The following is a 16687-nucleotide window of genomic DNA, read 5'->3' on the forward strand; positions in this document are numbered from 1 at the left end:
CTACCCTTAACCTTGTTCTGAACACCTCCAAAACAAAGGTCATGTGGTTTGGTAGGAAGAATGCCCCTCTCCCCACAGATGTGATTACTGCCTCTGAGGCTTTAGAGCTTGAGGTAGTCACCTCATACAAGTACTTGGGAGTATGTTTGTACCATGTTCTGTGCTGCTACCATGTTGTTATCATGTGTTGCTACCATGCTGTGTTGTCATGTGTTGCTGCCTTGCTATGTTATTGTCTTAGGTCTCTCTTTATGTAGTGTTGTGTTGTCTCTCTTGTTGTGATGCGTGTTTTGTCCTATATTTATATTTTATTTATTCATTTATTTTTAATCCCAGCCTCCGTCCCCGCAGGAGGCGTTTTGCCTTTTGGTAGGCCGTCATTGTAAATAAGAATTTGTTCTTAACTGACTTGCCTAGTTAAATAAAGGTTAAATAGGCCGTCATTGTAAATAAGAATTTGTTCTTAACTGACTTGCCTAGTTAAATAAAGGTTAAATAAATAAAAATTCTTCAAGTGCAGTCGCAACAATCATCAACCGCTATGATGAAACTGGCTCGGATGAGGACCACCACAGGAGAGGAAGACCCAGAGAAACCTCTGCTGCAGAGGATAAATTCATTAGAGTTACCTGCCTCAGAAAGTGCAGCCCAAATAAATGCTTCACAGAGTTCAAGTATCAGACACATCTCAACATTAACTGTTCAGAGGAGACTGCGTGAATCAGGCCTTCATGGTCAAATTTCAGAAAAGAAACCACTACTAAAGGACACCAATAATAATAAGAGACTAACTTGGGCCAAGAAACACGAGCTATGGATATTAGACCGGTGGAAATGAGTCCAAATTTGAGATTTTTGGTTCCAACTGCTGTCTTTGTGAGACGCAGAGTAGGTGAACAGATGATCTCCGCATGTTTAGTTTCCACCGTGAAGCATGGAGGAGGTGTGATGGTGTGGGGGTGCTTTGCTTATTAAGAATTCAAGTCACACTTAATCAGAATGGCTACCACAGCATTCTGCAGCGATGCGCCATCCCGTCTGGTTTGCGCTTAGTGGGACTATCATTTGTTTTTCAACAGGACAATGACCCAACACACCTCTAGGCTGTGTAAAGGCTATTTGACCAAGAAGGAGAGTGATGAAGTGCTGCATCAGATGACCGGGCCTCCACAATCACCTGACCTCAACCCAATTGAGATGGTTTGGGATGAGTTGGACCGCAGAGTGAAGGAAAAGCAGCCAACAAGTGCTCAGCATATGTGGGAACTCGTTCAAGATAATGCCAAGAGTGTGCAAAGCTGTCATCAAGGCAAAGGGTGGATACTTTGAAGAATCTAAAATCTAAAATATATTTTGATTTGTTTAACAATTCTTTGGTTACTACGTTATTCCACATGTGTTATTTCATAGTTTTGATTTCTTCACTATTATTCTACAATGTATAAAAAAATAAAAAAATAAAGAACAACCCTTCAATGTGTAGGTGTCCAAACTTTTGACTGGTAGTGTCCTGATCACGTCTGGTGTGGATGGACAAAATCAGCATGCACTCGCCCAGTCTAGTCAGCATGTAATCGGGAAAGCCTGGTGAAGTCCATGGCACAAAAGTAGCTACAAAGGGGTGGAAACCAGTGACTCCTCACAACACGTCAAGCCAATCAAATGACTTGCCTTGGGGTAAAAAAAATATTGGTGTGACCACAACGTGATTTTGGAGTTGTGGCTACGCGAGACTAAATATCAGTAACAAGGCTGGCGTGGTACACTCGACCCGCTCCGTTTTCCCCCACAAAACACAGCAAATGACCCAAAAGAGTAGAACCAGCTCACCTGCTTATACACTGATTTCACTTTTAGATGTTCAATGTTTCTTTTGAAAAAAAAATATTTAAAAAGGAATAGTTTCACCTTATTAAAACGAGAGTTAATTTCACGTAAAATCAGGGACAGACATAAATTAATCCCTAATCACATTAAATAAATAATCATCTTCAGGAATGACTTTGTGAAAGAAAATAAATAACTAGGGCTTTACAATGATGGTGAAAACTTGGAGAAATGTTGGGGTTAAATGGGTTAATCACAGAGGGTGCTTGGAGGGACATGTAAAAATGCTGAATTTAATATGAATCTTTATTCATATTAAAAATCAGATTCATACAATTCCCCATGTGATCTATATTAAAGGGCGCTTCCTTTAATATGACAGGCTTTTACAATTCAATACTGGTGCACAATTTATACTTAAAATATTAAAGGGATGCGAAAGGCACTCATTTCGCGGGACAGCCCATGTATAGTTTGATATTCTGGCAGAAGTCCCATAACTGTTGGGAATGTTTCATTTAAAAAGATACCCAATTACCTCGACTCTCACCTTATCATCCACAGGATTTTTTTAATGAAAAAGAAATCAATGTTAAATAGTCATATTGAAGTTAGACTCAGCGATAAGTAAATGCAGAAAGTAAACAGAATAGTGGGTCAATTTCTGCAACTAAGAGAGTTGAAGTGCAAGGTCCAACTTCTCAGTTTTGGTTCCGTGGCTGCCACGCTGTAACAGCGCGAAGCGAACCGGTGCACTTGCACAGCTACTGTGCGTAACGGCGTCATCTCAATGGGCGCGTTCGAGCAAATCACTATTGCCAAGTCGGTGACCGTCGTTGGTTAGCGCCTTTCAAAGTGTGTTGCATTATGTCGACTGCATGAATTTCACAAATATCATGTGATCAAAGAAGTTTTTACTGCAAGTTTCTGCAGTTGCTCTTCACCAACCGTCGCCTGCGTCGTGGGAGGCTCTATTGTTAGTGTGTTTTTGTTAGACCCAGGAGAACTTGACCAAAGTCCTGGCTGAAACAGGAACCAACTTTGTTGCAATTCATATACAGTGGATATGTGCAAATGAATATATTTGAGTCTCTCTCTCACACCAATTGATTGTACAATGTACACACATACACTGAGTGTAGAAAACATTAAAAACACCTTCCTAATATTGAGTTGCACCCCCCTTTTGCCCTCAGAACAGCCTAACTTCGTTGGAGCATGGAATCTACAAGGTGTCAAAAGAGTTCCTCAGGGATGCTGGCCCATATTGACTCCAATGCGTCCCACAGTTGTGTCAAGTTGGCTGGATGTCCTTTGGGTGGCGGACCATTCTTGATACACGCGGGAAACGGTTGAGTGTGGAAAAACTCTGCAGCGTTGCAGTTCTTGACACAAGAACGCCTGGCACCTACTACCTTACCCTGTTCAAAGGAACTTCAATATTTTGTCTTGCCCATTCACTCTCTGAATGGCACACATACACAATTGATGTCTCAAATGTCTCAAGGCTTAAAAATCCTTATTTAACCTGCCCTTCATCTACACTGGTTGAAGTTCATTTAACAAGTGACATCAATAAGGGATCATAGCTTTCACCTGGATTCACCTGCTCAGTCTATGTCATAGAAAGATGTTTTGTACACTGTGTATAATATTTATTTGTGAATGTGAGATACTGCGGTTGGAGACATTTATTTTAACATTATAAAGAAAAACTTTTACAAACAAACAATGACATCGCTGTCATGTTGCACTGAGCCTTGCTGTAGGAAAACCATATCAGTGTCCGACTTTCGGCCGTTGCAGCTGCACCTCCCCGACTTGCTTTCGACTTACCACTCAAACACGCCCAATATCTACCAACTTCATTTTGCTGAGTCTAACTTTAAAGTTGCATTGTTTGTCAGATTTCCTTAGAGGTGCCCGAGGTACCCCTCGTGCGAACTGTATTTGATTAATTCTGGCATGGGTAATGCAAAAATGATTCCAGCGAAACATCCACAAATAGTCTGGAACGGCCTATAACATTATGTTCGTATTATCTCAATGCAGTTAGAATTTGCGAAATTGGGTGAGGTCAGCTTCACAGTGCAAACGACATGGGACCTTTAAAAGTAGCTTCACGACTACCCCGCTGATTATTATTATTTAACCTTTATTTAACTAGGCAAGTCAGCTAAGAACAAATTCTTTACAATGACGGCCTACCCCGGCCAAACCCGGGCGACGTTGGGCCAGTTGTGCGCCGCCCTATGGGACTCCCAATCACATCCGGATGTGATAAAGCCTGGATTCAAACCAGGTACTGCAGTGATGCCTCTTGCACTGAGATGCAGTGTCTTAGACCACTGCACCACTCGGGAGCCCATCTGTTATCCATTAGCTGGTAGCCTACTGTAATGTCTTGATCACACCTACAGGGTCTTGCGCCTTGGTACACCCGAAGTAGCAAACATTAATTTCCAACGGAACGCTGGATTGTGTTGCAGAGGCAGTTGCAGTGCGTTCTGTATGGTGCCGATGTTGGATTTATCAAACGTATGCATCAAATTGTATGCGTAGACGGCTTGACATAAATTGTAGCAGAAGGTGAACGTTGAACTTTTGTTGCACACATATCCAGATGCTGCTGCTTACCCTTTAGTGCAAAACCTCTGTAGGTGTGTTCGAGGCGTAAGTGATCATCAGGTAGAAAACTGCTTTGGTGCCTATCCCGCTCTCCAGCCCAGTCCCTCCTGTAATGCTGACTGACACGTCCTGCGTAGGCTACTTCCTGGTCTCTGATATCTCTCGCCAAACAGGACAGAACCAGTCTACTGTGAGTGGTATAAAGGGCTACAAAGGGACACTTTAGCAGGGGACAGAGGAGAGGACTGAGAAACTGAAAGGTGCACAGTCACTGCGTTCAGTGACGGAGAGGATGAAAGTAGTACGCTTCAATGTTGACTATTGTCAACTAATTATTGTTGCTCAGTTTTTGCTTCAGCTATAAATAATGAAAACAAAACATTGTTGGAGGAATGGGGAACCAATGGCCATGGCAATAAAAGGTAGCTTCTATCACAGTTGCTAAGCAGCAGTTGATTAAAATTTGAACATCCCCCCCAAAATCCCAGGCTAGATGAGTAGGCCTAGGCTACAAACACCACAGAAAACCTGCAGCAATCATCACATATTCTCCATTTGAGCTCAAGGTTTCTGCCCAATTCCACCATTGCTCTAATCTGGTTGAAAGGCTTTGAAAGTATAGTGTCTGGATTCAGTAGCCTTGAATGCTTTATCAGATATGTGAGTCTGTGGCTCTAACAGACTTCACTCAAACAGAGTTCTCTGCTTCTACTCCAAGGCTCTGCCAAGCATTGCTGACTGACGGAGACAGCTGCATTGTTGTGATGGTCTGGAAGCATGTTTATGAGATGTATAACATGTACAGTTGAAGTCGGAAGTTTACATACACCTTAGCCAAATACATTTAAACTCAGTTTCTCACAATTCCTGACATTTACTCCTAGTAAAAATGTCCCTGTTTTAGGTCAGTTAGGATCACCACTTTATTTTAAGAATGTGAAATGTCAGAATAATAGTAGAGAGAATGATTTATTTCAGCTTTTATTTCTTTCATCACATTCCCAGTGGGTCAGACGTTTACATACACTCATTTAGTATTTGGTAGCATTGCCTTAATTGTTAAACTTGGGTCAAACGTTTTGGGTAGCCTTCCACAAGCTTCCCACAATAAGTTGGGTGAATTTTGGCCCATTCCTCCTGACAGAGCTGGTGTAACTGAGTCAGGTTTGTAGGCCTCGTTGCTCACACACACTTTTTTAGTTCTGCCAACAAATTTTCAATAGAATTGATGTCAGGGCTTTGTGATGACCACTCCAATACCTTGACTTTGTTGTCCGTAAGCCATTTTGCCACAACTTTGGAAGTATGCTTTGGGTCATTGTCCATTTGGAAGACCCATTTGCGACCAAGCTTTAACTTCCTGACTGATGTCTTGAGATGTTGCTTCTATATATCCACATAATTCATCATGATGCTGCCCCCCCAAACATAATGATGGTCATTATGGCCAAACAGTTATATTTTTGTTTCATCAGACTAGAGGACATTCCTCCAATAAGTACAATGTTGTCCCCATGTGCAGTTGCAAACTGTAGTCTGGCTTTTTATGGCGGTTTTGGAGCAGTGGCTTCTTCCTTACATTTACATTTAAGTCATTTAGCAGACGCTCTTATCCAGAGCGACTTACAAATTGGAAAGTTCATACATATTCATCCTGGTCCCCCCGTGGGAAATGAACCCACAACCCTGGCGTTGCAAGCGCCATGCTCTACCAACTGAGCCACACGGCCGCTCCTTGCTGAGCGGCCTTTCAGGTTATGTCGATATAGGACTCGTTTTACTGTGGATATAGATACTTTTGTACCGGTTTCCTCCAGCATCTTCACAATGTCCTTTGCTGTTGTTCTGGGATTGATTTGCAATTTTAGGAGACAGAATGCGTCTCCTTCCTGAGTGGTATGACGGATGAGTGGTCCCATGGTGTTTATACTTGCATACTATTGTTTGTACAGATGCACGTGGTACGTTCAGGCGTTTGGAAATTGCTCTCAAGGATGAACCAGACTTGTGGAGGTCCACAATATTTTTTCCTGAGATCTTGGCTGACTTTTGATTTTCCCATGATGTCAAGCAAAGAGGCACTGAGTTTGAAGGTAGGCCTTGCAATACATCCACAGGTATACCTCCAATTTACTCAAATGATGTCAATTAGCCTATAAGAAGCTTCTAAAGCCATGACATAATTTTCAGGAATTTTTCAAGCTGTTTAAAGGCACAGTCAACTTAGTGTATGTAAACTTCTGACCCACTGGAATTGTGATACAGTGAATTATAAGTGAAATAATCTGCCTTTAAACAATTGTTGGAAAAATTACTTGTGTCATGCACAAAGTAGATGTCCTTACTGACTTGCCAAAATTATAGTTTGTTAACAAGAAATTTGTGGAGTGGTTGAAAAACATGTTTTAATGACTCCAACCTAAGTGTATGTAAACTTACGACTTCAACTATAGATTGTATAGATTTTTATCCACCAGAATAAAATGTTCTTCATTTTCTACATTATGCACATAATAAAGAGTCATCATACTAGGGATTTTTTAATTATTTTTAATAACAAACATGGTGAGTGATTTTTTTTGCACATATTACAAAGGAAACTTACAGTACATGATTAAATGAATAGCTACAATAACAAAACAATGTAATACCAACGTGTTTGAGTAGGGCTGGAACAAAAGCCTGCAAACAAAGTAGTTCTCCAGGAGAAGGTTTGGCCAGCGCGGCACTAGAGTGAGGCTAGTGTACAAAAGTGAGAGAGGAGGTTATTTCCTCACTTTAGCACCAGGTAATGGAAAGTAAGAGATGCCTTTAGGTCAGAGTTACTGAAGACAAGTGAGAGACAGACAGTATGAAAAAGGGAGGGAGAAAGGGTAGGGAGAAGATTGACACGAATGAGAGATGACAGACAGTTATAACTGTACTAAGGAGACAGAGTTGGACTGAACAGGTAGTGAGAAGGGGAGACAGAGAGAGAGAGAGAGTGTAACAGTGTCTCGTCCTCAATTCCATTTGATTTAGCCTGTCTGTGCACCATAGGAGCAGAATATGGAAGGTCTGGCAAGTGGTCCGGGTAACTGGATGTTTAAGGGAACGTGTGTGTGTCTGGCGTGGTGGTTCAGGAGGGGACCCAGATGTTACCGTGTGTGTCTGGAGCCTGGGTGTAGGGAATGTTCCACATCCATGGCTGATCTGAGGAAAAACACAAAAACACACACATTAAAGGTGCTAGATCTAGAATTTCTCAGCATTTCTCCCCTATTTGGAAGCTAGGTGAATTGCTGCGGCACTATCAATCAATCAAATGTATTTATAAAGCTATATTTATAAAGATATGTTCTGGATAGCGTCGAACAACAACATTGATGTATATGCTAATTCGGTGAGCGAGTTTATTAGCAAGTGCATCGGTGATTTTGTACCCACGGCGAATATTAAAACCTTCCCCAACCAGAAACCGTGGATTGATGGCAGCATTCGTGCAAAACTGAAAGCGCGAACCACTGCTTTTAATCAGGGCAAGGTGACCGGAAACATGACCGAAAACAAACAGTGCAGCTATTCCCTCCGCAAGGCAATCAAACAAGCTAAGCGTCAGTATAGAGACAAAGTAGTCGCAATTCAACGGCTCAGACACGAGAGGTATGTGGCAGGGTCTACAGTCAATCACGGACTACAAAAAGAAAACCAGCCCCGTCGGGGACCCTGATTTGTTGCTCCCAGACAAACTAAACAACTTCTTTGCTCGCTTTGAGAACAATATAGTGCCACCGACACGGCCGCTACCAAAACCTGCGGGCTCTCCTTCACCGCAGCCAACGTGAGTAAAACATTTAAACGTGTTAACCTTCGCAAGGCTGCCGGCCCAGACGGCATCCCTAGCCGTGTCCTCAGAGCATGTGCAGACCAGCTGGCTGGTGTGTTTACGGACATATTAAATCAATCAGGGGCCCCACAAGGGTGAGCTCTCAGCCCTCTCCTGTACTCCCTGTTCACCCATGACTGCATGGCCATGCACGCCTCCAACTCAATCATCAAGTTTGCAGACGACACTAAAGTGGCAGGCTTGATTCCAACAACGACGAGATGGCATACAGGGAGGAGGTGAGGGCCCTCGGACTGTGGTGTCAGGAAAATAACCTCACACTCAACGTCAACAAAACAAAGGAGATGATCGTGGACTTCAGGAAACAGCAGAGGGAGCACCCCCCTATCCACATTAACGGGACATTAGTGGAGAAGGTGGAAAGCTTTAAGTTCCTACATATCACGGACAAACTGAAATGGTCCACCAACACAGAAAGCGTTGTGAAGAAGGCACAACAGCGCCTCTTCAACCTCAGGAGGCTGAAGAAATTTGGCTTGTCACCAAAAACACTCACAAACTTTTACAGATGCACAATCGAGAGCATCCTGTCGGGCTTTATCACCGCCTGGTACGGCAACTGCCCCGCCCACAACCGTAAGGCTCTCCAGAGGGTAGTGAGGTCTTCACAACGCATCACCGGGTGCAAACTACCTGCCCTCCAGGACACCTACACCACAGGAAGGCCAAAAAGATCATCAAGAACAACAACCACCCGAGCCACTGCCTGTTCACCCCGCTATCATCCAGAAGGCGAGGTCAGTACAGGTGCATCAAAGCTGGGACCGAGAGACTGAAAAACAGCTTCTATCTCAAGGCCATCAGACTGTTAAACAGCCATCACTAACATTGAGTGGCTGCTGCCAACACACTGACTCAAATCTCTAGCCACTTTAATAATTAAAAATTGGATGTAATGCATGTGTATCACTAGTCATTTTAAACAATGCCACTTTATATAATGTTTACATACCCTACATTATTCATCTCATATGTATATAGTGTACGCTATACCATCTACTGCATCTTGACTATGCCGTTCGGCCATCGCTCATCCATATATTTATATGTACATATTCTTATTCATTCCTTTGTTGTTGTGAAATTGTTAGATTACTTGTTAGATATTACTGCATGGTTGAAACTAGAAGCACAAGCATTTCGCTACACTCGCATTAACATCTGCTAACCATGTGTATGTGACCAAAAAATTTGATGTCTTGAGATGTTGCTTCAATATATCCACATAATTTTCCTTCCTCATTATGCTATCTATTTTGTGAAGTGCACCAGTCCCTCCTGCAGCAAAGCAACCCCACAACATGATGCTGCCACATCTATTTTGTGAAGTGCACCAGTCCCTCCTGCAGCAAAGCAACCCCACAACATGATGCTGCCACCCCCGTGCTTCACGGTTGGGATGGTGTTCTTCGGCTTGCAAGCCTCCCCCTTTTTCCTCCAAACATAACGATGGTCATTATGGCCAAACAGTTCTATTTTTGTTTCATCAGACCAGAGGACATTTCTCCAAAAAGTACGATCTTTGTCCCCATGTGCAGTTACAAACCGTAGTCTGGCTTTTTATGGCGGTTTTGGAGCAGTGGCTTCTTCCTTGCTGAGCGGCCTTTCAGGTTATGTTGATATAGGACTCGTTTTACTGTGGATATAGATACTTTTGTACCTGTTTCCTCCAACATCTTCACATGGTCCTTTGCTGTTGTTCTGGGATTAATTTGCACTTTTCGCACCAAAGTAGGTTCATCTCTAGGAGACAGAACGCGTCTCCTTCCTGAGTGGTATGACAACTGCGTGGTTCCATGGTGTTTATACTTGCATTGTATTGTTTGTACAGATGAACGTGGTACCTTCAGGCGTTTGTAAATTGCTTTCAAGGATGAACCAGACTTGTGGAGGTCTACAATTTGTTTTCTGAGGTCTTGGCTGATTTTTTTTGATTTTCCCATGATGTCAAGCAAAGAGGCACTGAGTTTGAAGGTCGGCCTTGAAATACATCCACAGGTACACCTCCAATTGACTCAAATTATGTCAATTAGCCTATAAGAAGCTTCTAAAGCCATGACATCATTTTCAGGAATGTTCCAAGCTGTTTAAAGGCACAGTCAACTTAATGTATGTAAACTTCTGACCCACTGGAATTGTGATACAGTGAATTATAAGCGAAATAATCTGTCTGTAAACAATTGTTGGAAAAATTACTTGTGTCATGCACAAAGTAGATGTCCTAACCGACTTGCTAAAACTATGGTTTGTTAACAAGAAATTTGTGGAGTGGTTGAAAACGAGTTTTAATGACTCCAACCTAAGTGTATGTAAACATCCGACTTCAACTGTATAAGCAACGGACAACAAACACAATTGTATTTTATCGATGACAATTTGATGGCACAGAAATACCGTGACGAGATCCTGAGGCCCATTGTTGTGCCATTCATCCGCTGCATCTGTACACAATTCCTGGAAGCTGAAAATGTCCCAGTTCTTCCATGGCCTGCATACTCACCAGACTTGTCACCCATTGAGCATGTTTGGGATGCTCTGGACAAAACGTGTACGACGGCATGTTCCAGTTCCCGCCAATATCCAGCAACTTAGCACAGCAATTGCAGAGGAGTGGGACAACATTCCACAGGCCACAATCAACAGCCTGATCAACTCGATGCGAAGGAGATGTGTTGCGCTGCATGAAGCAAATGGTGGTCACACCAGATACTGACTGGTTTTCTGATCCTCGCCCCTACTTTTTTTTTTTTTTTTTTTTTAAAGGTATCTGTATTACCAGTCATGTAAAATCCATAGATTAAGGCCTTATTCATTTATTTCAATAGACAGATTTCCTTACATGAACTGTAACTCTGTAAAATTGTTGAATGTTGATTTTCAATTTTTGTTCAGTGCATTCAGAAAGTATTCAGACCCTTTTGACTTTTTCCACATTTTCTTACATTACAGCCTTATTCTAAAATTGATTAAATTACATTTTTTCCTCAATCTACACACAAGAGCAGAGTCTACCGAAGTTTGGTTCCTTTCATTAGTTGTTTTGCTTGCCCATAATGACAAAACGAACAGGTTTTTAGAAATTATATAAAAAATAAAAACAAATACCTTATTTACATAAGTATTCAGACCTCTTGCTATGAGACTTGAAATTGAGCTCAGGTGCATCCTGTTTCCAATGATCACCCCAGGGATGTTTCTACAACTTGATTGGAGTCCACCTGTGGTAAATTCAATTGATTGGAAAGGCACACACCTGTCTATGTAAGGTTATACAGTTGACAGTGCATGTCAGAGCAAAAACCAAGCCATGAGGTCAAATTAATTGTCCGTAGAGCGCCATGACAGGATTGTGTCGAGGCACAGAAATGGGGAAGGGTACCAAAAACTTTCTGCAGGAAGACCTGTGTGTTGTCCTTGTTAATGCAGACAGAGAAGAGCTCCAGCTTCTTAATCATAGCCTCAATAGTATATTGTTATAGTTGCGGAGAGTCCTTGATAATCCTAGATTCAGATCATTCAGGCGAGAAAAAACATTACCCAGATAGGCCAGTCGTGTGAGAAACTCGTCATCATGCAAGCGGTCAGACAAGTGAAAATTATGGTCAGTAAAGGAAACGTTAAGATCGTCTCTCAATTCAAAAAAACGTGTCAATAGTTTGCTCCTTGATAACCAGCGCACTTCAGTAGGTTGTAAAAGTGTTACATGGTCGCTGCCCATATCATTGCATAGTGCAGAAAATACATGAGAGTTCAGGGGCCTTAAAAAAGTTTTCAAGGGCCTCCCGGGTGGCGCAGTGGTCTAGGGCACTGCATCGCAGTGCTAACTGCGCCACCAGAGTCTCTGGGTTCGCGCCCAGGCTCTGTCGCAGCCGGCCGCGACCGGGAGGTCCGTGGGGCGACGCACAATTGGCATAGCGTCGTCCGGGTTAGGGAGGGTTTGGCCGGTAGGGATATCCTTGTCTCATCGCGCTCCAGCGACTCCTGTGGCGGGCCGGGCGCAGTGCGCGCTAACCAAGGGGGCCAGGTACATGGTGTTTCCTCCGACACATTGGTGCGGCTGGCTTCTGGGTTGGAGGCGCGCTGTGTTAAGAAGCAGTGCGGCTTGGTTGGGTTGTGCTTCGGAGGACGCATGGCTTTCGACCTTCGTCTCTCCCGAGCCCGTACGGGAGTTGTAGCGATGAGACAAGATAGTAATTACTAGCAATTGGATACCACGAAAATTGGGGAGAAAATGGGATAAAAAAAAAAATATTAAAAAAAGTTTTCACATTTTCACTGTAGTGTCCAAAACGTCTTTCAAGCTGTCAGGCATTCCCTTGGCAGCAAGAGCCTCTCGGTGGATGCTGCAGTGTACCCAAGTGGCATCGGGAGCAACTGCTCGCGTTACCACTCCACTATGTCTCCCTGTGGCTTTTGCACCATCAGTACAGATACCAACACATCTTAACCACCAAAGTCCATTTGATGTCTCAAAGCTGTCCAGTACTTTAAAAATATCCTTTCCTGTTGTCCTGGTTTCCAGAAGAGGATGTCTTCCTTTATTGACCCCCATAAACATAACGGACATATACCAGGAGCTGTGCCAGGCCCGCCACGTCTGTTGACTCATCCAGCTGTAGCGCATAGAATTCACTGGCTTGTATGCAAAGCAGTAATTGTTTCAAAACATCTCCTGCCATGTCACTGATGCGTCGTGGAAACAGTGTTGTTTGATGAAGGCATTGTCTGTATAGTTTTTTGTCCTTTCCCCCCCAGCACTGTCTCAGCCATATCCGTGGCAGTAGGAAGAATTAAGTCCTACACAATAGTATGGGGCTTGCCTGTCCTAGCCACTCAGTAGCTCACCATATAAGATGCCTCTAGCTCCTTCTTATTAATGGTATCTGTTGCTTTTATACACGTCTTACTACTCGAAAGTCTTAATTCTCACTCAAAAAACTCCCGTGGCTTATTTTTCAAATTGGCATGATTTGTTTCTAAATGTCTGCGCAAGAGTGAAGGTTTCATTGAGTTGTGAGATAGTACTTTTGCACATATAAACACACTGTGGCTGAGGAAAGGCCCTACTCCCAATATAGGTGAACCGCAAATCAATGAAGTTCTCATATTTGTGCATCTTTGATGGTCCAACGTCCCTGCCTGTTGTTCAGTGCTTTCCCGGGTAAGGGGGCAGTAGCTCTTCAGCTGCATCAGATTCACAACTGTGCTTTCTTGGGTACAGGAACAATGGTGGACATCTTGACTTGTCCCGAAGCCACTCCAGCTTTGTCTTGGCTGTGTGCTTAGGGTTGTTGTCCTGTTGGAAGGTGAACCTTCGCCCCAGTCTGAGGTCTTGAGCGCTCTGGAGCAGGTTTTCATCAAGGATCTCTGTACTTTCCTCCGATCATCTGTCCCTCGATCCTGACTAGTCTCCGAGTCCCTGCCACTGAAAAATATCCCCACAGCATGATGTTGCCACCACCATGCTTCACCGTATGGATCGTGCAAGGTTTCTCCAGACGTGAAGCTTGGCATTCAGGCCAAAGAGTTCAGTCTTGGTTTCATCAGACCAGAGAATCTTGTCTGAAAGTCCTTTAGGTGCCTTTTGACAAACTCCAAGCAGGCTGTCATGTGCCTTTTACTGAGGAGAGGCTTCCGCCTGGCCACTCTACCATAAAAGCCTGATTGCTGAAGTGCTGCAGAGATGGTTGTCCTTCTGGAAGGTTCTCCCATCTCCACAGAGAAACTCTGGAGCTCTGTCAGAATGACCATTGGGCTCTTGGTCGCCTCCCTGACCAAGGCCCTTCTACCCCGATTGTTCAGTTTGGCAGGGCAGCCAGCTCTATTTAAGAATGATGGAGTCCACTGTGTTCTTGGGGACCTTCAATGCTGGGGACATTTTTTGGTACCCTTCCCCAGATCTGTGCCTCAACACAATCCTGTCTCGGAGCTCTACGGACAATTCCTTCGACCTCATGGCTTGTTTTTTGCTCTGACATGCACTGTCAACTGTGGGAACTTATATAAACAGGGGTGTACCTTTTCAAATCAATTGAATTTACCACAGGTGGACTCCAATCAAGATGTAGAAACAAGCTCAATTTTGAGTCTCATAGGAAACGGTCTGAATATTTATGTATATGTCGTATTTCTATGTAAATGTCATAAAAACCTGTTTTTGCTTTGTCATTTTGGGCAATTGTGTATAGATTGATTTTTTATTGAATCCAACGTAACAAAATGTGGAAAAGGGAAATGGCATCAATACTTTCTGAAGGCACTGTAGGTAGCATCAGAGTTATCCCCAGTGAACAAGTTTCAGATGGATACCAAACATGGATACTATAGAATTATTCTGTCACACATTCAATAGTCAGTCCTCTGGATACTGTAACAGAGATTTATTTTGTCCCCTCATAGGGGGAAGGGTTAACTAGTCCTTGGGCATTGTCCTTTGTGCTTTCCTTGTGTTCCTGGACCATTTGCCATGCAGCTCCTGGTTAGCACATAAACTAGGGCCGGACCTACAATATGAGTTTGCCTCAACCCATTGGTCCAGCAGGCAGAGTTCAATAAATACAGGCAGATGTGAGATGCAGGAAGATGGAACTCTTCTCATACCACTCTTTAGCTACTGACCAAGCTTCCACCAGGAGGAAGCTTTGAATCGCTCAGTAGCCTACAGAGGAAGATGAGAAGAGTGCAACTGCTGAACTTATGTAGATATTCTAAACAAAGTGTTTTGATAAATTTCAAGTGTAACAGATCCATGTAGAATTTAAAAAAGTGGTGTTCTGCTAATATAACAGTGTGCAAATGTTACGCTCGTCTTTCATCTTCTATTGTCATTCACAGCCGATACAGATACTGTACCTATCAGCATTTTGTCTGGTGGTACATGTTAGCCGTCATCCCTTCATACTGTGTTCCATATAAGACAGTTCCCTGACAGGTTTAAAGAATACACAGGGTCCTTCCTCCCACCATTCAATTCAATAATAACAAAAGACAACAAAAAGTAATAGATGTCTTGTATAATTTTAATGTCGGGCGCAAGGACTCTCCCAGTTCAGAGATCTGTATCAACCTCTAAGTCAGGGGACTCCATGATAAACTCTCTCTCCTGTCCATCTGTAGAAAAACAAGGTACAGTTGATAAAGACAGCACTGATTACATTCCCAAAGGTTGATAGGCGAGTTCCAGGACAGACAAGTGATAGTATTCTGACCTATGAGCAGATCAAATGTGACCAACATGAAGTGGGTGCCTGGCCACATACTGCCTCAGCCTTCTGCTCCTGATATTGGGGAAAGGGGGATACCTAGTCAGTTGTACTACAATGCATTCAACTGAAATGTGTCTTCCTGCATTTAACCCAACCTCTCTGAATAAGAGGTGCGGGGGGCTGCCATAATTGACATCCACGTCTTCGGCGCCCGGGGAATAGTGCTTTACTGCCTTGCTCAGGGGCAGAACGACAGATTTTTTTACCTTGTCAGCTCGGGGATTCGATCCAGCAACCTTTCGGTTACTGGCCCAACGCTCAGCTACCTGCCGCCCTGCTGAACAACAAGTCCACCAGCTTTTATAAGTAGCCTGTGAATTAAATAAAATATCATCACTTAATAAACATATAGCGAGAAAATAAACTTTGATTTTGTTTGGAAGTAATTATACTAATACAGTGACTAAGTACAGACTAGATTCAGGCCAGTGACGCGGACGCTGTTACTATGTTACTGAAAGCTTGCGGACACATATTTGTAGCATGTTAGCTAAAAAGATTGGTATTCAGGCTAGACAAGTACCATCCTTCATTTCTTTTTGCCCTACAGTAGAAAATACAAAATAGACTTTTATGAGAACAGGCGTGTTGTTGTAGCACTATAGCAGACAAAGTCCCTGAATGCTAGCTAGCTAGTTCTAACCTTGCCCTTGATCATGACTTCCAGTTCCATTACAGTAAAGGCAGAATGCCGCCAGGGCCTGAGTTATCAAGAGCAAGTGCAAACCCAAACATGCCTGTTCTCATAAAAGTAGCTAGCTACCAAACTTGCAAATCCGAGTTAGTTATCAATATCTTTGTCCGAGTTTAAACTAATTGGCTAGCTAGCTAATGTTAGCTAGCAGGGACCTTCTTAGTTAGCTAGTTTGAGTTGAAACATTATCGATAGCAAGCTGGCTATTGTTATATCCTATCAAACCTTATCGTCAGGTGCAAATCTTCCTCTCTATAATACATGACATTACACATTAGGGAGAGGCTATGTATATATTATGTACATCACAGCATCCCAGTATCATAGCTAGTTATCGAGCTACTTACTACACACAAGTCACAGCCATCATGTTGTACATTCGTTGTT

General features: G+C 43.0%; 1 protein-coding gene across 2 annotated transcripts in view; it reads right to left on the reverse strand.

Moving 5' to 3' along the window:
• Window positions 1-7007: 7007 nt before the first annotated feature.
• tdp1 (tyrosyl-DNA phosphodiesterase 1) overlaps window positions 7008-16687 on the reverse strand; it is a 79083-nt gene continuing 69403 nt past the window's right edge. For both annotated transcript variants that reach the window (XM_039009034.1, XM_039009035.1), the window contains one exon: window positions 7008-7647. In XM_039009034.1, coding sequence (XP_038864962.1) covers window positions 7574-7647 — 74 coding nt within the window. In that variant the 3' untranslated portion in view covers window positions 7008-7573. The remainder of the gene's footprint in view (window positions 7648-16687) is intronic.

The sequence above is a fragment of the Salvelinus namaycush genome, chromosome 15 (genome assembly GCF_016432855.1).
Source record: "Salvelinus namaycush isolate Seneca chromosome 15, SaNama_1.0, whole genome shotgun sequence".
NCBI lineage: Eukaryota > Metazoa > Chordata > Actinopteri > Salmoniformes > Salmonidae > Salvelinus > Salvelinus namaycush.